Source organism: Dermacentor albipictus, chromosome 5 (assembly GCF_038994185.2).
Source record: "Dermacentor albipictus isolate Rhodes 1998 colony chromosome 5, USDA_Dalb.pri_finalv2, whole genome shotgun sequence".
NCBI lineage: Eukaryota > Metazoa > Arthropoda > Arachnida > Ixodida > Ixodidae > Dermacentor > Dermacentor albipictus.
Genome location: NC_091825.1, coordinates 149,330,238 through 149,354,034, shown reverse-complemented (window position 1 = coordinate 149,354,034; position 23,797 = coordinate 149,330,238). Strand labels below are relative to the sequence as shown.

The window sequence follows — 23,797 nt, the reverse complement described above, 5'->3', positions numbered from 1 at the left end:
CCAACTGTACCACAATACATAACTGTTATGCGGTGAAGCACACTGTGTGTCGCGGTGACGTGTATTGCGGCGGGATCGTTTAGCATGAGAAAATAAAAATAATACCGACAAATGGAGCTCTCCGGAGAGCACTTGCGATTAAAAGAAAGCAGGCGGCTTAAGAGGAAGCTTTAGCTCGGGCCCAACTCCGACGCGGCCTATTCAAATACATGTAAAAACGCAAAAACGTTTTTCTGAGATAACCCCTGGACCGATTTCAATGAAATTTGTTGCAATTGAGAGAGAAAGTTAAATTCTAGTGACTGTTGGAAGCGGAATTTCGATTTAGGGCTTGAATTTTGTTCAAATGATTTTCAAAAATTCAGAAGTTTGAAAAAAATAGAAGTACAAAGTTTACAAATTCATAGCTCTGCATCAAAAACAGATATCGCGGTTCTGTAAACGGCATCCGTTAGATCATTCAAAGCGGACAAATTTGATATGTCATTTTGCATCTTACGTGAATTTGTTACGTTGTTTACGAGGGTTCTGCAAAAGTTGTAATTATATATTGATAAATTTTTGGAGATTCATGTGTAAGATGTCAAATTTGTCCGCTTTAGATGTGCTATCAGATACAATTCACAGGATTGCGATATCGTTTTTTCTTGCTGAGTTACGGAGTTGTAAACTTGATAGTTTCGTTTTCTGAAAATTTGCAATTTTCGCCAATTTTTAATAAAAAATTGACAACCTAAATCAAAAATTCGAAACCAACAGTCACTAGATTTTAAGTTTTTCTTTTAAATGCGTCAAACCCAGTCAAATTTGGCGCAGTGGTTGCCGAGAAAAACGAATTCTCCTTTTACATGTATTTAGATACGAGCACTCGAGCTAAAGCTTCCCAGAGGGCGGATCAAAGCAAAACCAGGGCAATCCAAGGGTTAATTGGGGCCGTCGCGCGGGATAGCGAACAGCCGATCTTGTGTGCCAACAACCCAGGCACGCTACGGCCTCGGCGGCTCCAACCGACCGATCAATCGCGGACAGCCGAACTTCTATACAAACACCTACGGCCTCGGTGGCCTCAGCTAACAGACCAGTCTGGGTTCGGTGTGCCGCAGGCGATGCCAAAGTACACCCCATAAGACATTTACACTTACTACTTGTGCAAATCCTCACTTACCTTCACCGCAGTAAACTGTATGCTTCACCGCATAACACAACTGTATTGCGATGAGGCTATTTTGGAACGCAAACAAGAGCTTTGCGGTTGCTCGCTAAGCGTCATATATTCAGTTTGATGTAACATACATTTCTTCTGCTTTACGAGAATGAAGTGGCTGACACAATATGTTATGCAAATATCTTTTCCTCTGCATGTACTTATATAAAAATGAGGTTGCTATACTAGTGCTGCAACATTAACAAGGTCTGGAAGAACCCATACGGTTCAGTGTGTGGAAGCCTGCATGCGAAATTAGCAATGCTTTTCATGCAAACTTCCGTTCATCTTCGTTTCACAAGGGCCGTCTCCCAAGGCAAGCTTAATTCACCAACTTAATAAGCATAGAAACTCAGCTTAAAGCTTATCTCTGAAAACCAATTGCATAATTCTATCTTACAAGTCAATCAACGCTGTCAAACTTTCTTAATTTCAGTTCCTGAAAGTACCACTTTCAAAGCAACCATGTGAAAGGCTAATCGTCAGTCCACGACGGCAAATAATCCTCGAGGGGCCACTACAGATGCTCGGTAAGCCCGTGCAGCCTAAAAATATGCCACCGGGCAAATTACACAAGTGAAGTACATGAAGTTCTAGTTTTTCTTCTTTTTCAGATACCTCCAAAAGCGGCTTTGAAGTTTACGTAGTCCTATTTGATGACATGATTCTAATCACGAGAAAGAAGAAAGGACTGAGCAAAAAGGTAAATAAAATAAATTTAACGTGTGGTCATGGTGCTCACAGAAAAGGAATGATTGACAAGATAGCTAAAGTATCCAAAACATTATTTTGAGCATGTTTTAAATGTTTTTACAACCTGCTCCAACAAATGAAATATTGGAGTGAGCCCTGACATTGAGACATGATTTCGGCCTTCCGCTATTTTATATTGTTGGTGTGTACTTTTAAGGCAGGTCAATTAAGCATTCGTGCATTCTGGCCTTCAGGATTATCTGCATATAGCTGTGTATGAACGTCTGACTCCTTGGAATGTAATTAAACAATGCCAGTTAAGGTTTGCTTATTTAATTTGTAATTTCATGGCTAAAATATTCTTAAGTTGTCCAGATGCCTACTCAATTTTGACTAGCATGCTGTAATTGTGAGGTATCACCTTTGCATGTGATATAGAAGCAAAGATAGAATAGGGGGAGTGAAGATTACAATGTACTGTGTGGTATTATAGAAATCATCACTAAACCTGGACACAAAGCCCAGCCAAGATAAAAAGAACAATGCAATACAAGATGGCGTCAAGTACATAGTCTACAAGCAGCCTCTCTCCCTGGACCGCATCTGCATCCATGATGTCAGTGCACAGGAGGGTGCCGGTTAGTAGCAACAACTTTTTTTTTATTGTCCAAATGACCAATGGTTTTATTAGGTTGCTCCACATGATGATGTAGCAGTATAGTGCTGACTTCTTGAGCAGTTGACTTTTATTTATTTGATGCCCGTTAACTCAACTTTCCTAATAAGTTTACTATCAAAAAGACACACCTTTTAATCTCGTTTAATTCAAACTCAAATTCAACTAGATCAAATTTTCATGTCCTGGTAGGATCAAATTAACAGGAGTCAACCATAATCACAAGCTAAAGTTTCAAAAACTTAGATTGCTGTGAATAATCTCTTCCTTGTATATTATGTGACCGGCTCACATTTCACAAAATCTGAACCTCCTCTGTACTAGGCCATACACTTGTAAAGCTGGTTACAGATGACACTACTCGCTGTGATGAAGTAACAGCTACAAGCAAAGGAGTACCTTGTTAATAATTCAGCATAAGCCAAAGGACAGCATTCAGACCTAGTATTGATGAAACAAGGAAAGTTGATTGATTGTGATAGCAGTTATATTACAAAGGCCAAAACATACAGCATGCGTTGTGATGAATTTATCCTGTTATGTTCATCAATGTTGGACACCTACATGCACATTAAGGAAATTCTACCTGCCTTTTTCTTATGTTGCTATGCTGCTCGAGTCTTTCTAAATTTATTTACAACTTCTCCATATATTTTCAGCACACAACCTCAAGAATGTCTTTGTATTTGTCTGCTTAAATCGGTTTCAACAGATCATCACAGTGCACACACTGCAAGCCTCAAATGAAAGCACAAAGGTAAGCAAACAAAAACAGAAGGACGTGTCATTATGAACCGTTTCTAGCAAGTCTTTTCCCAAGAATTTTCATGGTCAAACGACATTTCCCAAATCACACAAAGAAGCACAACAATCTTTATTTCTTTAGTGCTTCACTTTTTCTTGCCGTCATTAAACATACTCGATATAACCTTGCATTGCTTTAACTTATACATTGCACGCAATAACCGATAGTATGGTGTACGGTTGGGCTGCTAAGGCGACATACACAAGGACACTGACACAAAAACATGAAACAGACACGGACTTCCTGCATTAGAAACTGTTCATTGACATACACTCATCATACATTATATACGTTTAACTTTGTAAAAGTGACGCAGGTAAAAAATGTGACGGCACATTAATAAGCATGAAGCCACATATGAAAGCACACATGACAAAAGGTGCACTGATACACATGCAGCCAGCTGCCCTTTCCTATGTACTTGACCAGCTCATCTAGTAAATTATGCACTTGATCTAGCTCAAGAATATAGTTACACACACCTATTTGTTGCCATACAGAGGAGTTTGAACAGAGATAGTGTTGCATTTTCCAAGCCATTACATTGTGGGGGCCCCGAACAAAACGACACAATAACATGAGAAGGTTAGCACCAAGCTTAACATGTTGTTTACCAAAGTTATTTTAGCCCCATTAAGGCCCATGAAAAATCTACCAGCTACATTTTGTTGATTTTTCATGTCAGACGATCTTCTCACACTTTTCATACATTATGAAAGTTTTGTAAGTGGCACTTTATTCTTTGAAACGCTACACTAGTGTACTTTATTAAGTACACTGGGCCTTTATGGGAGCAAAACCTGATGTAGGTCACGAAATGTATATGCCATATCTTGGAGCTTCTAAAAACAAAAAGGCTTGCAGCGAAGAGTCAAATGAAATTTTACGCAAGCCCACATAACCTTCTGGTAGCGAAATTAGCATTTTAGTGGGAAACATTGTTTGTTATGGTGGTGTTTTACTTATCAAGTGTGTAACATGGCTTTATAAAGTACCAAGGAAGGGCTTTGCTGTTGCTTTCAGAGGCGCGCGCAACACAAATATATTATTAATGCAGATCTAGACACGATAATTGGCAATGAATACAGGCATTCAAAACTAAAGCATTCGGCATTTGGTTCAGTGGTAATTGAAGCATTCAAGAGACTGGCGACATCTCCAGTGACAGTCGGTTCTTGTATTACAATCCTGTTGTATGATTGCTAGGTGTCATTTTTATTAGAATTTTCTGTCATTTCAAGCGGTGGTGTCTACATCTGCTTCGCCAATTTAGATTGCCCTACTTTTATTACATAACTCATTTCGATTGGCATAGGAATATACATAGTCTTTGCTGTTTTCTGTTCCCTCCCACTTCTTTTCCTATTTGTAATAAAGGATGCATGAATAATCTTTCTTTCTAAATATTCTTCAAATGATATCTCAATGGTTTCTATTTATCTAAATGTACTCTAATACTGCTTGCAATTTTGTTGATTGAGAAGACATCATCGTCATCTTTGTCGGCAGCAAGAAAAGAACCAGGAGGAATAATAGCAATGTTGATGTAATACTAAATGCATTTCTTTCCTGCAACAGTCTCTGAAGTTCTTGTAGCCAGCAAAAAAATATTTTGAAGAAATACAGGTAAAAAAACCATCATGTGTGCCTCGAGATCAAGCATGTCCCTCTAGCATACACATAGGCCCAGCGCACTTTACAAAATAAACCTGTATTTATTTTCTTGCGACATTATATGTATTGTATATTGAATGTCATGCATCCATCGTTTACACCCTTCTCTTCTAAAGCTTGCCCAAAAACTTCAGCTTCGAGAAGCATATGCTATGTTTGACAAAAAATAAAGAAGCTGCATGTACAGCAGCACCTGCTATGTTCAGCACTTTTCCAAGTTTGGTGATGAATAGATCAAACACATCATGCAGCTGACAAAAAATTACCATGCGGTCTTCTTCGTGGGACCCTTCTTAGCAAAGTAGCATACCAAGGAACGCTGTGTGTTTTGTCTCTAATTATTTACACATGAAAATGGTGCTAGGCGCTAATGGGTTAACCATTTCCATATTTCTTGGCTGCTGAGGTCAAGCTTTACTGTAAGTTACCTATAATAAATAATGTATAAAAATTATGTTGGCTAAATTTGTCTATCGTAGCGTGCTTTACCAATACCTTTCTTTGAGTACACATTATCCTGCTCAGTGCCATGAAAAACATGTAGTGTGGCTTATACGGGAGATTCGGGTAGGACTTTCGAAACATGTCCAGAGGTCACGGGCTCATACTGCTGTTTGCAGTCATTGAATAAATAAGGGGATCAAAGAGTCACTAGTCACAGCAGTTTGTGGCTTTTTCTCAGAATGAATGTGCAGTGCTATCTTTTGTCTCTGCCTGTGCACTTCACAAATCCCTTATTGCACTTTCAGCTCACCTGGCTGACAAAACTCCGGGACACCGTAGACAGATGGAAGAGGACACTGCAAAACACTGTGTTCCGGAATCAGAGGATACCAGCCAACAGTAGCGCACCGCCACCACCGAAGTAGGCACAAGACTCCCTCACCCCACCACAGTGTGGGGCTTCAGACCATGTGTACATATACGAAAGGCACAAGTGTGGCTTGGGCCATTTGCACCAGCAGACGTTAAATGCACGAACTCCACAACCTGCACAACATGTCCTCAACAATGTCAGGCCTGTGAGCAGTGGGCCACCGCAAAGTGTCTTGAGAACGTTCCTGAGGCTGTTCCCCACTAGAGGTAGCAATCCAAGTGGCGTGGTTGTAACTGTCGCAGCTCCTGCTGCTCAAAGAAGCTGACAGGGGAAGCACAGTTCAAGTGTTTCTTACACGACTCCTGTCGAGACCATAACCTAGCATAGCGTTGCTCTACTATCGTGTCTAACGCATCCTGCTTCCATCCGCATTGGTTCTCTTCAGAGGCACCTGCTATGTTGCACATACCACCCATCAAGCACTTGGTGTTGTCATTTGTTTTACGCATGTGTATATATGTGTATGTAAGCATGTATAGTCTCACACTCGGAGCATCTGCAAGTAGGTGCACATCCGTGCAAGCTTTGTTTCCCATTTTGTTCATTATGGTGAATGAAAACTTTCTCACAAAAGGACAGAGTGAGTGAACTGAAGGAGTGAATCCTCTGCTATTCAGGGTGCATTGTTTCTTGGTCATTTCAACTGAGATTGTTTCCACCAACGCCTACATACCAAGAATACTTGGAGCAGGATCATGGAGCACATCAGAATTAGAATGCAAGCATAGCAAAAATTACGAAGCAGCTTTTCTTCAGCAACACAACTGATGGCAAAACATAGAAGATACTTGGGAACAGCGACACTCAAATGAAACAGTAATATGAAGCACCTGTCTTTGTCCTTACTTAACCTTAACAGGAGAGTTGAGCAGAGGTCTGCTAGCGAAATACTGTAATGCAGATATGACCTGAGCTAGAAAAATGGCAGGAAACATACAACAGTGCTGACTTAACTTGATTTAACAGTATCAATGTCCCACTGAAGCAAAGTGACCAAAGAAGAAATGATGTGGAATGAGTATTCATCATTCATGGGTGTAAGCACACTAACAACCTGCACTTTCCTCATACCAGTTTTGCCATTTCACCTATTTCAAACTTCCTTTAAGTAATCATTCTTGCTCATGCTTTGAGGTCAGCTCATTGCTCATATATCATTAAACAACACAACGGATGTGAAAAGGCATGGCATACAGCAGCTCTACTTTCAGATTTATACCCCTGTCAAGCGGGCAAGCGCACTCACGGAAAGTGCACTTCGGCACCTTGAGTGACACTTTAGGCTATGCGGTGCACAACGGAAAAACGAAAAAAGAGCGCGCACTCGGTAAAAAAAAAAGAAAAGAAAAAGTGGCGACAGAATAAGAGTGCATTTTTTGAAAATTTATATTAGAAAGAAAAAACTTCAAAAAGTGATTGTTTTACATTGTATTATAAATAAAAGAAAAAATATATTTTTCAAAACAAAAAACTAAATTATCTTATTATACGAGTGTTGCAAGTCAATGCCTAGCCAATCCGGAAGAAAATGGCGGCATGTGACGAGGCGACATTTGATCTTGCTAGAACAGAATACGAGTGAATTCTGTTCTCATTATTTCGTTAAGAGCTTTCCAACAATTAAAATGAAGTTCTCTGTCCTTTTTTTAAAAATGCATTACATTTTGTTCCATTGAAACCGCTGACGGAAAGGCTACACTCCGCCAGCAAAGTGCATTCTGTTAACGCACTCCGATTGGAGTGCGCTCTTCAACAAGTACACGCTACTTGCGATGTTTAGATTTGGGAAAGTGCACTTAAACCGAGTGACACTCTCCATAAGCGCACTTAACTTACCCATTTGACAGGGGTATTATTTATCCATATACTATTACGAGCCGAAAAACAGAGATAATCATGAAAATTAGTTGCGCAAGACAAAAAGTAGCAAGTGAAACAATTGGCCAATCAAAAATACTTTATATGGCTTATTCATTCATATCACATAATGTGCCTTCAAAGTTAAAGACTAAAAGTTAATTTAACCTTTTCAGGGTCAATTTTTTTCACCATATGTGACTGCCCAGGGTCTGCCTTTTTTTATTGCAGATTCCAATTCGTCTGAGCAACCTATTTCGAAAAAAACTTTACGTAATTTTTCTAGGGTGACCAAAAGTGAGAAAAAAAAATTACGTTGGTATATACGTACTCTTTATTCATGAATAGCAATAATAAAACAAGGAAATAAACGTATAATTAAAAATTGGATGCATTATTATAGTTCAAGGTTTAGAATATGCGCACATGAGAATATTTTGCAAGTCTCAAATGTTCCTGCTCTTACGTTATTATTTACGTCTATAGCGTAATGGAACTGCATAGGTGAACGCACTGAAGAAAACTGTGTGGTTGTGTGCCCGTTAAAAAAGCAAAACGTGTGACAAACTTCCACTAATCTTCATCTTATCGCCAACCAGAGGCAATTACATATCGCGAGTCTCACCCCTCCCCCCCCCAAAAAGAAAGGAAAGGAAAAGCATGCATGGCGGCATCCTTCCTATGCGCACCCTTGTGAGCATTAAACGAGCAAGAAACAGGAGGTCACCCTTTGAGTGATAAGTAACGAAATGGCCATCAGTTTTGCGAGCACAAGAAGTTGAAACCCCCCGTGGAACAAAACCCAAACCGCTGCCTGCCCCCGCGCATGCCAATGCGCGAGTGGTTGTATATAGAGGCGCGTAAGCAAACTAGCTCTAAAACAAACCATGCAACGAAAACCAAAAGAGGGGAGCGCGAGAAAAAAATTCCTTGTATTCCCACATAGTGGCAGCGCATGCCAGGAAAGAAAAAATTAGGAAATTAGCGCGCTTTTTAAGCGTACAGACGGCGCCATAAATATATGGCATCGACCACTTTGGACTTTTTCGCAGCGCCGTATATTTACGTCATTAACCCTGAAAGGGTTAATAAATTTAAGACTAATTTTACTTAAGCCACTATGCAAACTATGCAAATGTGGCTTTTACAGTTGCTTTGTTTTCAATGGTAGACAGACTGTGCATGGGAAATCACAGCAGGAGAGTTCACAATACTGCTAGAATTCATCTAAAAATTTTAGCATGTACCATCTACATTAACATTGGAAAATTGAAGACAGTTATTCCTTAATACATGTTCATTTTGTCCAATTTTTCTCCAATGCTCCTGCACCGAGATATTCCTCCAGAGTTCTGTCACTCAGTGTCAGCTAATTACAAACCATAAAATGCAAAGTGTAAAATACGATGTAGAAGTAGCCACTCTTTTCATAACTGCACAGTAAAGGAACAACAGACTGAGAACAAACCTGATCCTGCAAGTCGCTAAACTAGCTCATGCAGGCAAAAAGTGACGGAATTCTAATGGACTGTTGCACACTTGAATGCAGTATATAGACACATAGAGTTCCTCTCATGCAATAGCCTGGAGCAAAACATGGGCTTGGCAGAAGCTGTTCGCCTGATATTGCATTTTGGTTAATGATGTATTGCCGCAACGTTAACACTGCTGCAGATACCTTTATGGTTGTGCGGTTAACCACCACATAGATGTCACTTCATAAGACTATCTTGCCACTTGCACCAATACACAAACAAGAGCCATAACGTTTTTTACTGTCAAGCCTTCTAACAAAACTAGCACTGCATGGCACTGTTATCTCAGCTCTTTTTTCCTGTTGCTATGCTCAAAACTAAGGATAAGAGTGGGCAAGGTGACTCAGCTAATAGGCCACAAGCAAAACAAAATCTAAATGTGAACTAGCAAGTCCCCTAGCAATCTTCAACGTTAAACTAAATGAACACAATGAGAGCGCCTACATGCAACACAAGTTTGGACTTCATAGCATAAATCCAATTCTCTACAATTGTAAATTACAAGGTTGGCTTCAAATCTATAAACAAGCTAATGAGAATTTCTTTCTCTATATCTGGCACACATAGACCTCTTTCCTTGTCTATCAAACCATAACATCTGTAACTAGGCCAAGTTGTTTGAGTTTACTACTAAACTTTTGATCAAGTCAACCTTAAATGTAATGCTGCTTGTTTTTCCGTAAGCACTCAGCACCGACATGATGTCAGAAGAGCTCTAGGCTACCCACTGCTATGGATCTTGAGGTACGCATGCATATAATGGATACATGACAAAACTAAAAAGAACATGGTGCCATCGTCTAACACACAAGCTCGATATCTATGCTTCGTACCACTGCAACTGCGAAGTGCCGAAGCCATCTCCCACAAGCATGCAGCAAATGCTGAATCAATCGAGGAAATGTAGCACATTCCTGTACAGCTGTTAGGGCGTGTAGAAGTGTCTTTGCACATTACTGAAAACAACAATTTTTGCCTGGTCAAGCCAGGCAAGCAACAAAAAGCCAAGTGCTTTGTTAATGATATGGACCTAAAAACACAATATTGTAAAATTTCAATGAAAACAAATCAGCAGTAAGCAAATTGGTGTGCAGTTATCAGAATGAAAACACAGGTCATTGTGTAGTATTCACAACAGTGCAGTATACACAAACATCACATGGAGCTGCTGCTTGCACTTTATTGGCAATTTTCACTTCACAGATTTGGCTGCTGCTTGCACTTTATTGGCAATTTTCAATTCACAGATTTGTATGCAGGTCTCCAAACTTGAGTATGCTATAACATCTGCTTTCACTTTGCTTTCAATAGTGTTTTCTTTTTAAGGATTTAACAAAAGAGTAAAGTGGAATGAGGGAAGAAGAAATAGTATGACATGACTGGACAAATGAATGCCAAAAAGCTAGACTATGGTCAGCAGTGTTTCCAATCAAGTTAATCAGAAATGTACACCGCCATAAATACTTGAGAAATGTCACTCATTATGTTATGTATAACAGCGCAACTGCTCCGACAGGTCATGTCACAGTATGATAAATCAAACATGAACACAATGAATACAAGGGCTTCGTGGGCATATAGATTTCATATAAACATGTAATCAATTCTTTTTCTACGAAAATAATGTGCTTGGCTTGTAGAAGTCCCCTACCTCAAGTGCAATCTTACAGTTTTGTTCTCCCAATTTCAATTTTAACACTGGACCCTGATCGCTATGTGACAGACATTGCATTTACCCAGAACGTGTCAGGCAGAACAGGCGTGAACCAGTGCACACTGACGTTGCAGCCGCAATCACAACCAGTTGAAGAATAGTTTGTGAGCTAGTTTTGTCTGTACAGCATGTTCCGCATCCGAAGACGAAACTCTGTGCGCCAACCTGCTGTCTTGAGTTTTCGCTCTCGGACCCTTTGTTACATACTTGTGCGTGAGTGGTTTGTGATGACAAAGCCTGCTCCTGAGTACAGTCGTTTCCGGTAGAGGTTCGTAGGACAATGGCAGTTTGTAACTTAAACACTTCTTTTTTTTGCCTCCCACAGGGCAAAAAAACTAAGACACCTGGCTTAGTACACAAAATAACCCGCTGAGAAATGTGATACGACGGTTTCCCGTCGAGAGAGATGTCCTGCTGGTTATTTAACACATGAGGAAATCAAATATACTTAGCAGCACAACCGTAGAACTGCATGTGTACATAATGCTGTAGCCACGTAGACTTTTGAGTGTACATACACACATTTACAGAGTGTGCATTTTGTTAATGAGATTGCAGCCTGTGCAGCACCACCCTGCTTTTAAGCCACGCGCATTGCAGTGAAAATGTCAGCTTTTGTCAAATTAGTTTGTGCATCTATACAAAAAATTAATCTTATTTACTCTTTCATGCCTAAGCTTGTTTCGCTACGACGAAATTTGTCAAGGAGGCTCTGCACCTGACAACACAGTGGTCTGGTATCACATAATGCATTGAAGAAGAAATTGCAGAAGCAGGCAGTCACATACAGCTATTTCAGATTTTTGGACTGATCTCCTTTCTCTGTCATAACAATGTAAGAGAACATCACATATTAATGGATAATGTAGGAATTCCTTGCTCAGCAAAATTTGCCCGAACATACTATACAGGTTACCATGTTCCCTCATCATGCAAATGGAAGTCTGCATTGCTCAAAGTACAGTAGGGAAACAAAAGTCATGGGAATAAAACGCATCCACTGGCCTGCACAAACAAGCTGCATGGACAAAAACCAAAGTGATACTACAGTGCACAGCAATACAATACAATCTTTATTGTGCATAAAGGAAAACAAAACAAAGAAAACAAAGAAAAGCAAAAAAATACTTTATCGTTACAATCTAGAGAAAAATGAATATATTTTAATGCTGCACCTCTTTACTATCTACTGCTTTGACTAGCTCACAGGAAGAAAACTCCTGTGCCCAAGTATTAATCTTGCCTTTAGTCAAAACTAATGCCAACAGCTCATTACAACTGCTGTCTTCATGACACCATGTCACACAATTAGTCTGAGATCAAAGAACCAATATAGTGCCAATAAGTGCTTTTTGCACAATCTACAATGTCATTATCAGATGCACGATGGTGCAACACTCTCCAAAATCGTGAAGAGTAGGTTGCTCTTAAAACAGCACATTTCTGTGCTTACTGTACAGGACTTATTTTATATCTCAGTAGTACAATCTTGCTACTCCACCTACTGTACTTTGAGAGCTGTTCATTAACACTAAACTGTAAGGTTCAGGGTCTGTAAGGTTCAGGTACCTCTATAACACTTGGTTAAGGTCACTACAAATCTAAAGTTCTTAGCTTCTTGGAAACCAAGCCATCTTTACTATTTTCATCATGCTTCTATGTTACAGCTGCAGAGCCTCCTAGGCAACAGTTCTGATTACAATCATGATCCCCACGTTAGAAATCAACTTTCCTTGGCTGCTCAATAGTAAGAAGAATGCATAGGATTGTGAGCAAGTGCTGAATTTGCTTCTAGCCTGGTGAGAAGCAAGAGCATCCTCCAATCATCTATCTTCTTCAGTTATGGCATGCTGCTAATCTGAAAGGATGACCTGTTGGGGGTCACACTCGTGTAAATATTACATGCGTAACAAGCACTTACTAACCTCTCCAAACATGTAAATAAGCACCACTCATATAGAGAAGCCAGTGTTGTGCTTCCTCAACTGATAAGGAAATGCCTGCACTGAGTGTTTTGTAATAGTTACTCCTGCATTGTCACTGGAAGTGCCCCGATACACTTTCTAAAGCCACCCTGCTCTCATCTACCTATCCAGCTGACACTTGAACACCTGTCAATCATGTTCCTCGGCAGGCATCTTTTAACTCCTTGCCTTGTGTACTACAGTTAGGACACCACATAGTATACTATACTCGGCATTCTCATCAGTCGCTGTGGACATCAAGAGGACAGTCATAAATCAACGCCATGTGTAAGCTATAAAGGAAGGTCCTTGATGTAGTCCGCCTAATACTTGCACACTACCATGGGCCTGGCTATCTAAATGCAGAGCACCTAGATTATTTTTATAGGAACACAATTCCTGAAGAAAAAGATACTGTTGCTGTTAGTGAATATAACATGTTAGAGTCTTGATACACTTCTAAAAACATGTTTTGATTCTGCAGTGTCGCAACTTGAAGGCTGGACTAAAACTTTCTTCTTTTTCGAACAGTAGTTAAAGAGTATGCACTGTCCAGCTTTTCAAGGTTTCTCATTAAGAAAACACCTTAGAAAGTGCCTGGTAATTGAGCTCGGAATGCCAGTTCCACAAAGACATGCCAAGAGCATAGCTATGAGAAATGTTCATCTGGACAGCTCCTACGTAAACTGTGCAAAATAATTGCACGCTTTTCATAATTCTGGGAAGTTCACAGGATGAACCCAATTTTCAGAAGCTCTCATCTTCACCACAGAAGTCGCAGCTTTAGAAAATGGGAACTATACACATTACACTACCGTACCTCTCACCCTTACACATGTGCCAATGCAAGCTTATCATCCCGAGCAGTGTTCATGTAAAAAAAAATGTACCAATTGTGTGAGCCCTTGTGAGCAGGCATGTTACCACTTCTGCTGAAAAACGTGTGCGAGACAAAATGAGCTTAATGCTGCCTTTGCATTGTAGTCTGAAAAAAACTTTCTCCAAGAGGAGAACCACTAGATGGCAACCATGGTGACACTCAAGACTTGTGCTTTTTATAAAACAGCATCAGAGCACAAGTTTTGGTTGTACCAGCTATACAATATGTTGCATCAATAAAGGACTCCGGTGCAGACATCTCTTCCAATTAAACTGCTAGCTTATCTGCACTAGAATTTCAAACAGAGCTGGCATTTCACAGTGATTTTCGCTTGTGCCATGCTTGGTACTTGCTCATTTTACCCAAAAAAAAAATCAGAAGTACATGTCTGCAGCCATGCCAGGTGAAAAATGTTGGTTTCCTTGGCATGAGAAATAGAGAGCTACCTGTAGTTTACAGGATGAAAGTTCACCATATTCTATTATCTGTGAAATCCAGGAAGTCGGCTTCCTGCCAACAGATCGGGCCCTTCTTCCATCTACAGATTATGAATCTTCCCACGATGCTCACATACAATGCAAAATTCTTATTTATTCTGGATAAATCAGGCAAGCATAGCACTGGTGTGTGGTATTAAACAATATGCATCACAAATGCCACCCCAGTTCAACATCCATGAGCAGATGAGACAGTAGTATATCCAGAATAACTGCTTACACTGACTTCCCTTATTGACACAACATAGTGTAGATAACAGTAAGTGGATCCCATCTAACACGGTATGACTGCAACAGAGTCAAACAGGTGATTTATTCTGCTGGGATGTATGTAGAATAATACACATGCTCGTTCATTAAAACACGGACACATCTGTGGAAAAGCTATTGTTTCCTCATCCATTGCAAGATGAAGTTAGCATTCTTCTAGAATAATCACCAACGTGTTTCATAGGGCCCTGAAATATCATGTGCCAATGTTGTGCTTTCTGTGGTTTAACTTTGTTATCACTGTTTTTCAAGGTGTCTGTGCGCCCAAGAAGCCAATTGGAAAAGCGTCAGTAGGAGGCTAAGATGCACAGCTAAAGTGAATCGTAGCTATTTTACTATGTGCACTGAACCGAATATCCACAATTGACTCCAACCATTGTTTTCAAGTGGTGTTGCTGTTTGTAAATAAAAAAAATAACATTATCTATGACCAGTTTTAATCTGTCATTGAACATGACTCACAAACAGGATGATGACAATGTGCTAATGAACAAGTCCTTTTCAACCAGACAAGAAGAGACAACCTCACAACAGCCCTTGGCGTTTTAGGTCCTCGAATGTCTTTTTGTTGACCACATTGCCTTGTGTGTCTTCATATTCCTCCTAATAGGGAAGACAAGAATATGAGAAATAAGCACAAATTGGAAATGGTAAAAGGGCGACCCATATGTTTGCCCTTACATGCAAGGGTAGCATAGTGCAACAAAAATATTTAAGAAGTCACTTTTTTTGTGACTTATACAAAAGTTGATCATACACAAGTTTAGCCACAAATACATGAATGTCATAAAATATTTATATGCATAATGTCAAGTGCAGAGAACCATGGACAAAGATCAAGGAAGAAGAAAGAACACAATGAAAGCAATGCTCTAAAGAAGTCAAGCGACAATAAAATAGTTGTGTGACATAGTGGGTCAAGACCACCTCACCTCTGTGCTCGCCTGAAACCTTTCCTTTGACTTTTCGTCTTTGAGCTTGTTCCACACTACAAAGAAATTTGTAAGCATCAGTGAGACAGACATGAAACAGCTTCACAACAGTTCAGGTATGCTGTAAGCAATGAGCATCTTATTTCCACAAGTCACTTACAGTGTGGTCACTTACAATGTGAGAAACTTGCAATGTATGTCACAATATACGAAATGGGTTATTAAAGGGCTGCACTACCTTCTGGTGTCAGTCTAAATGGGGTAACAAATGCATTCATAGGTTCTCATGCAACAGCAATGCAATTCCTGTCACTATAAATAGAAAACAATTATATAAAAAGTAGAAACAATGCCTTCCAAGAGAAATTTATTTACATCACCAACAACACCAACACATATCCAATATCAGCCCACATGATACATGTGCACTTCTTCACTTTCACACGAATTAATGCCAGGTAATTGTCTCATAACATTATATTAGGCTTAACATTTGAAATAGCAAACTGGTGAGTGAAAGCTGTTTGACAGTGTGATGTATATTCACATAGAACATGGCATGAGTGCTGAAGAAACTTACAGGTGAGTGCATCTTCAATCTGTGTCACATTTGCAAAATGAGCAGTGTTCGGGATCCCCAGGCACCGCATACCATGAGCATGGCGCCACTCCTGAAAGCGAAAGCATAGTTCAATCACAAGAGCCTGTTTCACTGTGGTACATGCCAAAGAGATATCAAAGCGACGACGTGGGATCATCAGAGAAGTTCTAGAGTGAGCGTTATAAACTGAATTTCGTGCTCCACATTGGAAAACATGAAATCCAAGGGGTGCAAAATTTGGATGGTAAGCTTATTTTAAAATTTACCAATCACATACCTTCTAAGCTATGAACTTTAATATGTGCAAGATCCCAGGAAGATTACAACTATAGTGAAGGGAGGGAGGGTCATTAGCATGCATATTACTTTATTTATTTTCGGATATGTCACCACAAACAGCTTGGAGCCTTTAGTGTGATGCACTGCAAAAATTAAATGGTGTGTGTACGGCAAAAAGGCGTAACAAACAATGCATGGAGCGAAAGAAAGTGAAAGACAATGACAGCGTTGAAATGGCACAGACCCAACAGTACACATAAACTATACCTACAGTAGAACCTCATTGATACGATCCCATTACATATGACTTCATGACACCAACGCACGCTATCAAGAACACACAAAATGACCCAAGAGAGCTACGCTTACTTTTTACCGATTCATACGTTTCTGGAAAACACAATCTTTTGGCATCAATGTTCAGTACATTGGCATACTGTAATCGTATGATATGTTTTCCAGGCGCTAGATCCCATGTAAACAAGAAAAATGCACGACATGTGCACAATCGAGCACAGCAGATGCGCTCCGCAGAAGCTTCACAACAGTACATACTCGCCTGTGTCATTGTCATTTCGCCTGCTGCCCGTGTCACATGAAAAGTGCACATGCGTGCCGGCATGCACTCAGTTTCCTACTCGGACACTAGCAAATCTCCTCCCGGTTTGTCGCACGCCACATTCAGAGCTATTGCCGCCAAACCTATTACGATAAGCATCTTCACCTATCTGTTTTACAGCGCCTGGGGCGAAGTGCCACTAAAGCATACTGCACGCTTTTAGTAGGCGATTACCCAAATGTGCCGCAATTCCCTGCTGCAGGCGTCACGATGTGAGCACCACATTTCGTTCTAGCATCCAGCATCGCCCACAAACTTCATTTTGTTTTGGTTTCCCATCACTGTCCTAAAACAGTACCCAATTGGAAAACAATAAAACACGCCTCAGGCCGCAGGAGCGCCACCCGCTTGACGCGCGTTAGCATCTCGTGCCACAATGCTTTGCATTACATAGATGTCAACTACAATTGAGTCTGAAATTTTTTAGTTTCCTCAGATTATATGTTTTCCCAGTTAGTGCATTTTTTCTCACCTTTTTTTTATTTTTCATAACATATGAATGAGGTTCTACTTTATATACACATACAAAGATATAACCATTCAGACATAAAACTTGCCCCAAGCACACATCATTTCAGGGATACATGCACACTTTATTAAAGATGATTTGACAAGCAACACATGTTTTTTTTTTATTACAGCAACTTCTGAAGCAACTTAGGTGCTGATCATTTCGCCAGCTTCAGGAACCTGTCATCATAAACTTGCTTAAAGCATTAAAGCAAGTACCCTCTTGCATCCTTTCACTATCAGAAGACTTCCAAAAATATAGTGCAACACCACCTTTTAGGTGGTGTATAGAGACAAGGACTGACAAAGGAAATTTGTTTGCATGCAACATTCATAAAATTGTAAAACGAGCAAGAATTCGTAAAGTTTATGAAAAGATAGGGAGAGTTGGCAGGTATGCTTTCTTGCAGGCAAAGCCTGTAACATGGAAACTACCAATTAACAGCGGCCGAACAAGAGATGGCACCAACATTTCAACAAGAGCACTTTTCCTCATCCCTTTCATGAAATGTTGGCTCCAGAGACATATTTTATTTAACCGCTATTGATCACTTCAAGTCTTCAGCTTCATGTTTGCACAGACACTACCAATGTTTCATCGACGTATGAAACATCACACACAACTTTCCAGTTCGCAATGTTGAGAGAGCAAAGCTAGGCCAGATCAATTTTCTTAACTGCATTACACAACATCGTTTGTCCTGGCTTCAATGCTGGGCGGCAATAGAATGGAATTTGAAGGGGTCTTGCAACTTGAAAACTGGAATACTTTTGGATTTTTCCTCAAGAAGGTGCGACGTTTGGGTAGTTGGTTCATCACAGATAGCGTATGAACAGCGATTTTCGGCTTTTTATTGGCACAGTAATATGAAACTAGTTTACGTCTCCCTGTTAGCCAGCATATTAGGGTAATAACTTGCTTAGGAATACCCTCTCATCTGTGATGGCCAGCAGCTTTAAAATATGAAGACACTTTGAAGACAAATATTCTCATTTTTGTACATAAAATTATTGTACTGCTCCCTTGTTAGTGAGAACGTTTAGTGCTAAATATGCATTTAAAGTTCTGATAAAGAATTCATTAATTTATTGCATTTCTTTAAGAAGTCCGAAAAGTGGTCCTTCAACATGGCAAGCTTTCAGAATGAACTTACGAGGTTCAATTCCAATTTGCCTCAAGGTATCTAAAGGTTTCTGCAGTTTAAGCGGCAGATAGCATCAAAGATGCTGAACTTGAGGATTGGCAGGCTCACATTTTTTGCAATCCTTTGTCAAAGATGTTAATTATGATTTTGATTGGCATTCCAATAAAGCAGGGTGGAGTGCATTAACAAATAGTCAGCTAGCCTACTTAATCTAATGAGTTCTTACATCTATTGCATTCTAGCATTTTGCGAACCTTTCCTTGATCTGTTCTTTCTTAAAATTTTTATTTATATATTGTACAGTAACCTGTGCCTGTAACAACTACGGTTATATTAATCTCTTCCCTCACTTTTTTTCGATCAATACTGTGACTATCTCTTGCTTATCACGGCTGCTGACCAGTAAATGCTTCCATCTGATTTGATTCCCAGCGCTTCTGGAAAGTGGACGATCCCTACAGGTATTGCCAAATCAGGATTGTTGAAGTGCAACCTTAAGCGAGCTTTAAGAAATGTATGACATAAATATTGTGAAATGTCGCATTTTTCACACCATATAATTTATGCAAGCAAAAAATAATACTTAACTTGCTTATTATTATTCCAAAAAAAGAAAGTAAGAGAAGTAAAAGCGAAATTTGTCAGTTTCGGTTACACAAAGTACAGTTTATGCTACAATTAGCCTGTAGCTTTTAAAAGGCACAATGTAAAACAATGATTCTGTTTGCAAGAGCTTTAGAGGAATGTGTATGTCTACATAAAAACATAAAATTGAAAAAAAAAACTTTTTGAAGAAAACTGGTATTTCAAGAATGTCTTCATACTTTAAATTAAATAGGAGGTCATCAAGTACAAAGAAAAATTTTTCGAGCCACCATTCACACAGGGGATGTAGCTTTAAACCAACTTCTGGTTCAAATTTTGTTGCGTCTTTCTTTTTCACGTACAAAAGCAGAATTTCTGATTGAATGACAAGTGATAAATCAAACTTTTCGGCTGTTTTTTACTTTCACTTCTGACCCATGACAACTCTGACTGTAGTGAGTGGTCTATATAAAGACCCGCCATGGTTGCTAAGTGGCTATGGTGTTGGTCTGCTGAGCAAGAGGTCGCAGGATCGAATTGTGGCCATGGCGGCCGCATTTTGATGGGGGCGAAATGCTAAAACACCCGTGTACTTAGATTTAGGTGCACGTTAAAGAACCCCAGGTGGTCGAAATTTCTAGAGTCCTCCACTACGGCGTGCCTCCTAATCAGAAAATGCTTTTGGCACGCAAAACCCCATAAAAAGAAAAAAAGAAGTGGTTTATATAAAGAAAACAGATGTCATGCTCAGTTCAATCCACCCTTGCCAAATCACATACACACACTTACAGCAAAATGCCTTTGGAAAGCCTTAGGTCCTCTGTAGATGAAGTTGCCGCAGATCTCACATGTGTAGCTGATGTTCAAACCATGCAACTTGTACAGCCAATAAGGGATGGGCTAGAAAAAACAATCACCAAACACACAATTATAATTCACAGCAGAACTTCAACTTTCATAAAAGTTGCATGTGAGCCAAGCCTGAAGCAAAATGCAAGTCATATGCAAGTATCAAAAGTAATATCACAGAAAGATTCAAACATTACACTCTTAGAATGAATCACCATGCAAAATTAGGGCTGAAGGTGAACACAATGAACCAAGAACCTCCCTTGCACAGAAAACAGGAATGAAGAAAGAAAACACAGTACTGAGTACTGTGAATAGAAATATTTATATAGAAAGATTCATACAGTCAAAATCTAATTTTTCGGACTCGCCAGGGACCGCAAAAGCGCCTAAAAAGTTGGGCAGTAGGAAAAGACAGAATGCATGCCTTTAACTGCCCTCAAGGGCTTCAAGTCGCGACAGCCACATCCGAAATAGCTTTGAAGGCCTGCTGATACATCTATAACGCACCTCGGTGCTCATAATGTGACAGGTAATGGTGGGTGCGCGCGTTTATAATTAAGGAACACATTTTACGTCCCACGACAGCAGCCCCTTTACGCTTTTGAGATGCTTCACCGGAATCTATTGCATATGCTTAACTGCGTAGCAACACTGCATTGCTTCAAAGCTGAATTTCAGAAACTGGCATTATGCAATGCTTTAAATTCTTATTTATTTCAGAATAGCTACAAAGGCCCTTGAAAGGGTTGATAAAATGAAAAGTGAATGAACAATATTATACAAAAGCTACAACAATACATAAAATTGGGTGATAAAACCAAATATGTAAATGAAACAGATATACAAGTGAGCTTAAAAACGTAGAAATGGCAGAACAGCAACTATCAAAAACAAAGTAAATTGAGAAATTGAATATAAGAACAGTGATACGCACTCATGAGAGACAATAAATATGCAATAACGGCACAAAAGTACACAAAAAAAAATTACAGAAATGTGGCAGAAAACGTTCTTACTCGCAATTTAGGCAATTCCTTGAACATAACAGAAAACAATTCAGACATTGATAAATGTGTGAACAAGTGCTGAAGGCAACCCCCGGAAGGCGGATGCTAGTTTCGATTTCAAGGAACATATGCGCTCCAAGCAGTTGCCGGATATGCTAACTTCATTTTTTATTTCTCTTTTTGTGAATTTTAAATTGGGCAAAGCGCCGGCATAGTTGTCTTCGTGCGTCCATCGAGCTTGCCTCTGCTCGCCCTTGCCATTCGCTCAGTGATATCAAAAGTCAGATCGCACTTGGTCACCTGCTTCGGTTGTCATCCCAAGTATGAAGATGGGAAAGATAAGACACAGAAGCTAGATCAGATGTGCAACCAATGGAAGACACAAGGAACCAGGTCCATCAAGCGTTAGACGAAGATGGCTAAATCGGGGCATCACATGTGTTCCGTGGGTCTGTGCTGTTCTAACACCAAGAATTCCATTTCTGCAAAGTTTTTCAGGTTTCCTAATGACAGCTGGTAAGCACAAGTATTTAACTTTATTTTCTGAGCAGGTATTCATATTGCACGAGTAAACTAGTTCTGTGCAAGCCTCAGTGGACTGACATAGGAGCAGTGTTGCTCAACCCATTTGTCATGACAGCAGCCCATTTGCATGCTGTCGGTGAAATACTTGTACCGAAGGGTTGGAGCGCATGTTTGTTGGCCTATACATTTTGTGCACTCTTTACTTTGTTGTCACATACGGCCAAGGTTAAAGTAAAAAAAAGGCCATGATGTTTTATGAAATTTCAAGAGCAATGACGGCAAAAGGATGCACGCACATAATTTCTTGTTGTGTTTTGATGCACCATTACTAAGATATCGTACTGAAGAAGGTTGAAGCTCTCTATTTTATCTGAATTTTGGAGCGTAGGCAGTACCGTACATTTCGTTACCTTGCTTTAGGCACAGCTTCGGTGTGTGCAAGTTTTTGAGCACTTGCATTATAGACAAGGTGCAATGTTATTTGTTTTGCCGGCAAAAATGTATTTAATCATACCTGTAGTACAAGTATAACGTATTTAAGGCTAGTTAAGTGCGAACTGGTAATCCGCCTTGCGATGAAGAGTGCTTTTAAGTGCTTTTTTTTCTTTTTTTTTCTTCTTTCTTTTCTTTTTGTGGGTGTGTGTGGATTTTCGTTTCCTTGCATTGCTGTTGTGTCAGAATAGTGTCCTAATACTCACCGTGCTTTTCTGTATACAGTCAAACCTCAATATATCAAACAGCATGGTGATCACGAAAAAGTTCAATGTAGCCAGAATTTGATATAGAAAATCATGTAAAAAATGCGTAAAAAACTTCTGCAAATCAATCAATGTACCAAGGGAACAATCAGGGATAGTTGTTCGGAGCATGCATTCGGTTGCCTAGGCCATGCCGACTTTGTCAGCCATGCAAAGTCAGCGCGGCCTAGGCCAATCGCCCACAGCGCAGCTGAATGCGCGCTCCAAACAACATTCCCCGATTGCGCCCCAATCGCAGCACAGTAAATACTCACTTTAAGCTTCCCACAAAGTATTAATTTATTTGGCTAACAGTACACCAGCAGTATAGCCTGCTTCTTATTGGCAGCCGCCTGCTTAAACACGGAGTCCTCCACATAGTAGTGGCGTAGAAGGGCCAAAGCAGCTACAGCCCCAGTTGAAGTTGGGAGTGGGGCAACAACAGCAGCATCAGGGCAACATCAACACCTCAGCAGCGTCTTTGTTTGGCCACTACTTGTGCAGCAATCTCCACATCCTTCAATCGAAGCATTTTGAAACATTGTCAATAACAAAGTATTAAGTGGCGTCTGCCAAGGCGTCTATGAGTGAGCCCAGTAGGCGTGCGCCGTCACACACCATTGTGGATTCACACCACCAGTCCTCGCGAGGTGTAGCAGGTACAGAGCGCAGCACCGAGGTGGAGTCAGTGCGGAAAATGCAATGCGTCGTTGCCGCCGCGTGCATTCGCCGCTACGTTCAAATGGCGCCCTCGGCACGATCGATGTTTGCAGCTATAGTGCGCCACAGTTGGGAACGTCCATCGTGCCACCGCTATCTTCGAGGGTGTTGCGGGAAAGCTCACCGCCCATCAACAGAGCGCACTTGGCCTGGGGTGGCGGAGTTCAATATATCTATTTTACTTCAGACTTCGTTCGAAATAAAAAATTAAAATTGCATGCGATTTTCCAGGTGATATAGAAAGTCTTCTATATACGCAATAATTCGATACACCCGTGTTCTATATATAGAGGTTTTACTGTAAATGAATATGACGCAAAGTATGACAACAGGCAGATTATATGCACTTGTAAGCGCTATAGAAATGTGCCCCTTCTTTCGACATGTAGTTCAAGTAATAAGAGCAATTACATATAGGCTACTTCCTGTTCATACAGATCCATGTAGCCAGTTTAAAATTCTGTGGGTCCTTACTTCTCATACTGCCAATGAAATACATGTATTGTACTCTACCTTCTTTCTGTAAGCCACAAAATGTGTCGCTGTCATAACATACGTGATACTCAAGCAGCATGTGACCAGCCCCTGACGGCTAATTTTCGCATTGGTTTGAATCATCTGGAATCTGTGTTCGTTCTG

General features: G+C 40.1%; 2 protein-coding genes across 4 annotated transcripts in view; one reads left to right on the top strand and one right to left on the bottom strand.

Annotated features, from left to right (window-relative positions):
- The window catches only part of LOC135915278 (rho guanine nucleotide exchange factor 5-like), a 311,708-nt gene extending 296,629 nt beyond the window's left edge, over window positions 1–15,079 (top strand). For all 3 annotated transcript variants that reach the window (XM_065448300.1, XM_065448302.1, XM_065448301.1), the window contains exons 19-23: window positions 1,641–1,734; window positions 1,819–1,907; window positions 2,391–2,535; window positions 3,233–3,330; window positions 5,802–15,079. In XM_065448300.1, coding sequence (XP_065304372.1) covers window positions 1,641–1,734; window positions 1,819–1,907; window positions 2,391–2,535; window positions 3,233–3,330; window positions 5,802–5,921 — 546 coding nt within the window. In that variant the 3' untranslated portion in view covers window positions 5,922–15,079. The remainder of the gene's footprint in view (window positions 1–1,640; window positions 1,735–1,818; window positions 1,908–2,390; window positions 2,536–3,232; window positions 3,331–5,801) is intronic.
- The window catches only part of noi (splicing factor 3a subunit 3 noi), a 31,550-nt gene continuing 22,819 nt past the window's right edge, over window positions 15,067–23,797 (bottom strand). The window contains exons 14-17 of the mRNA XM_065448306.1: window positions 20,107–20,217; window positions 16,159–16,249; window positions 15,579–15,634; window positions 15,067–15,249 (exon numbers count right to left, since the gene is read on the bottom strand). Of these exons, the coding sequence (XP_065304378.1) occupies window positions 15,172–15,249; window positions 15,579–15,634; window positions 16,159–16,249; window positions 20,107–20,217 (336 nt within the window). The 3' untranslated portion in view covers window positions 15,067–15,171. The remainder of the gene's footprint in view (window positions 15,250–15,578; window positions 15,635–16,158; window positions 16,250–20,106; window positions 20,218–23,797) is intronic.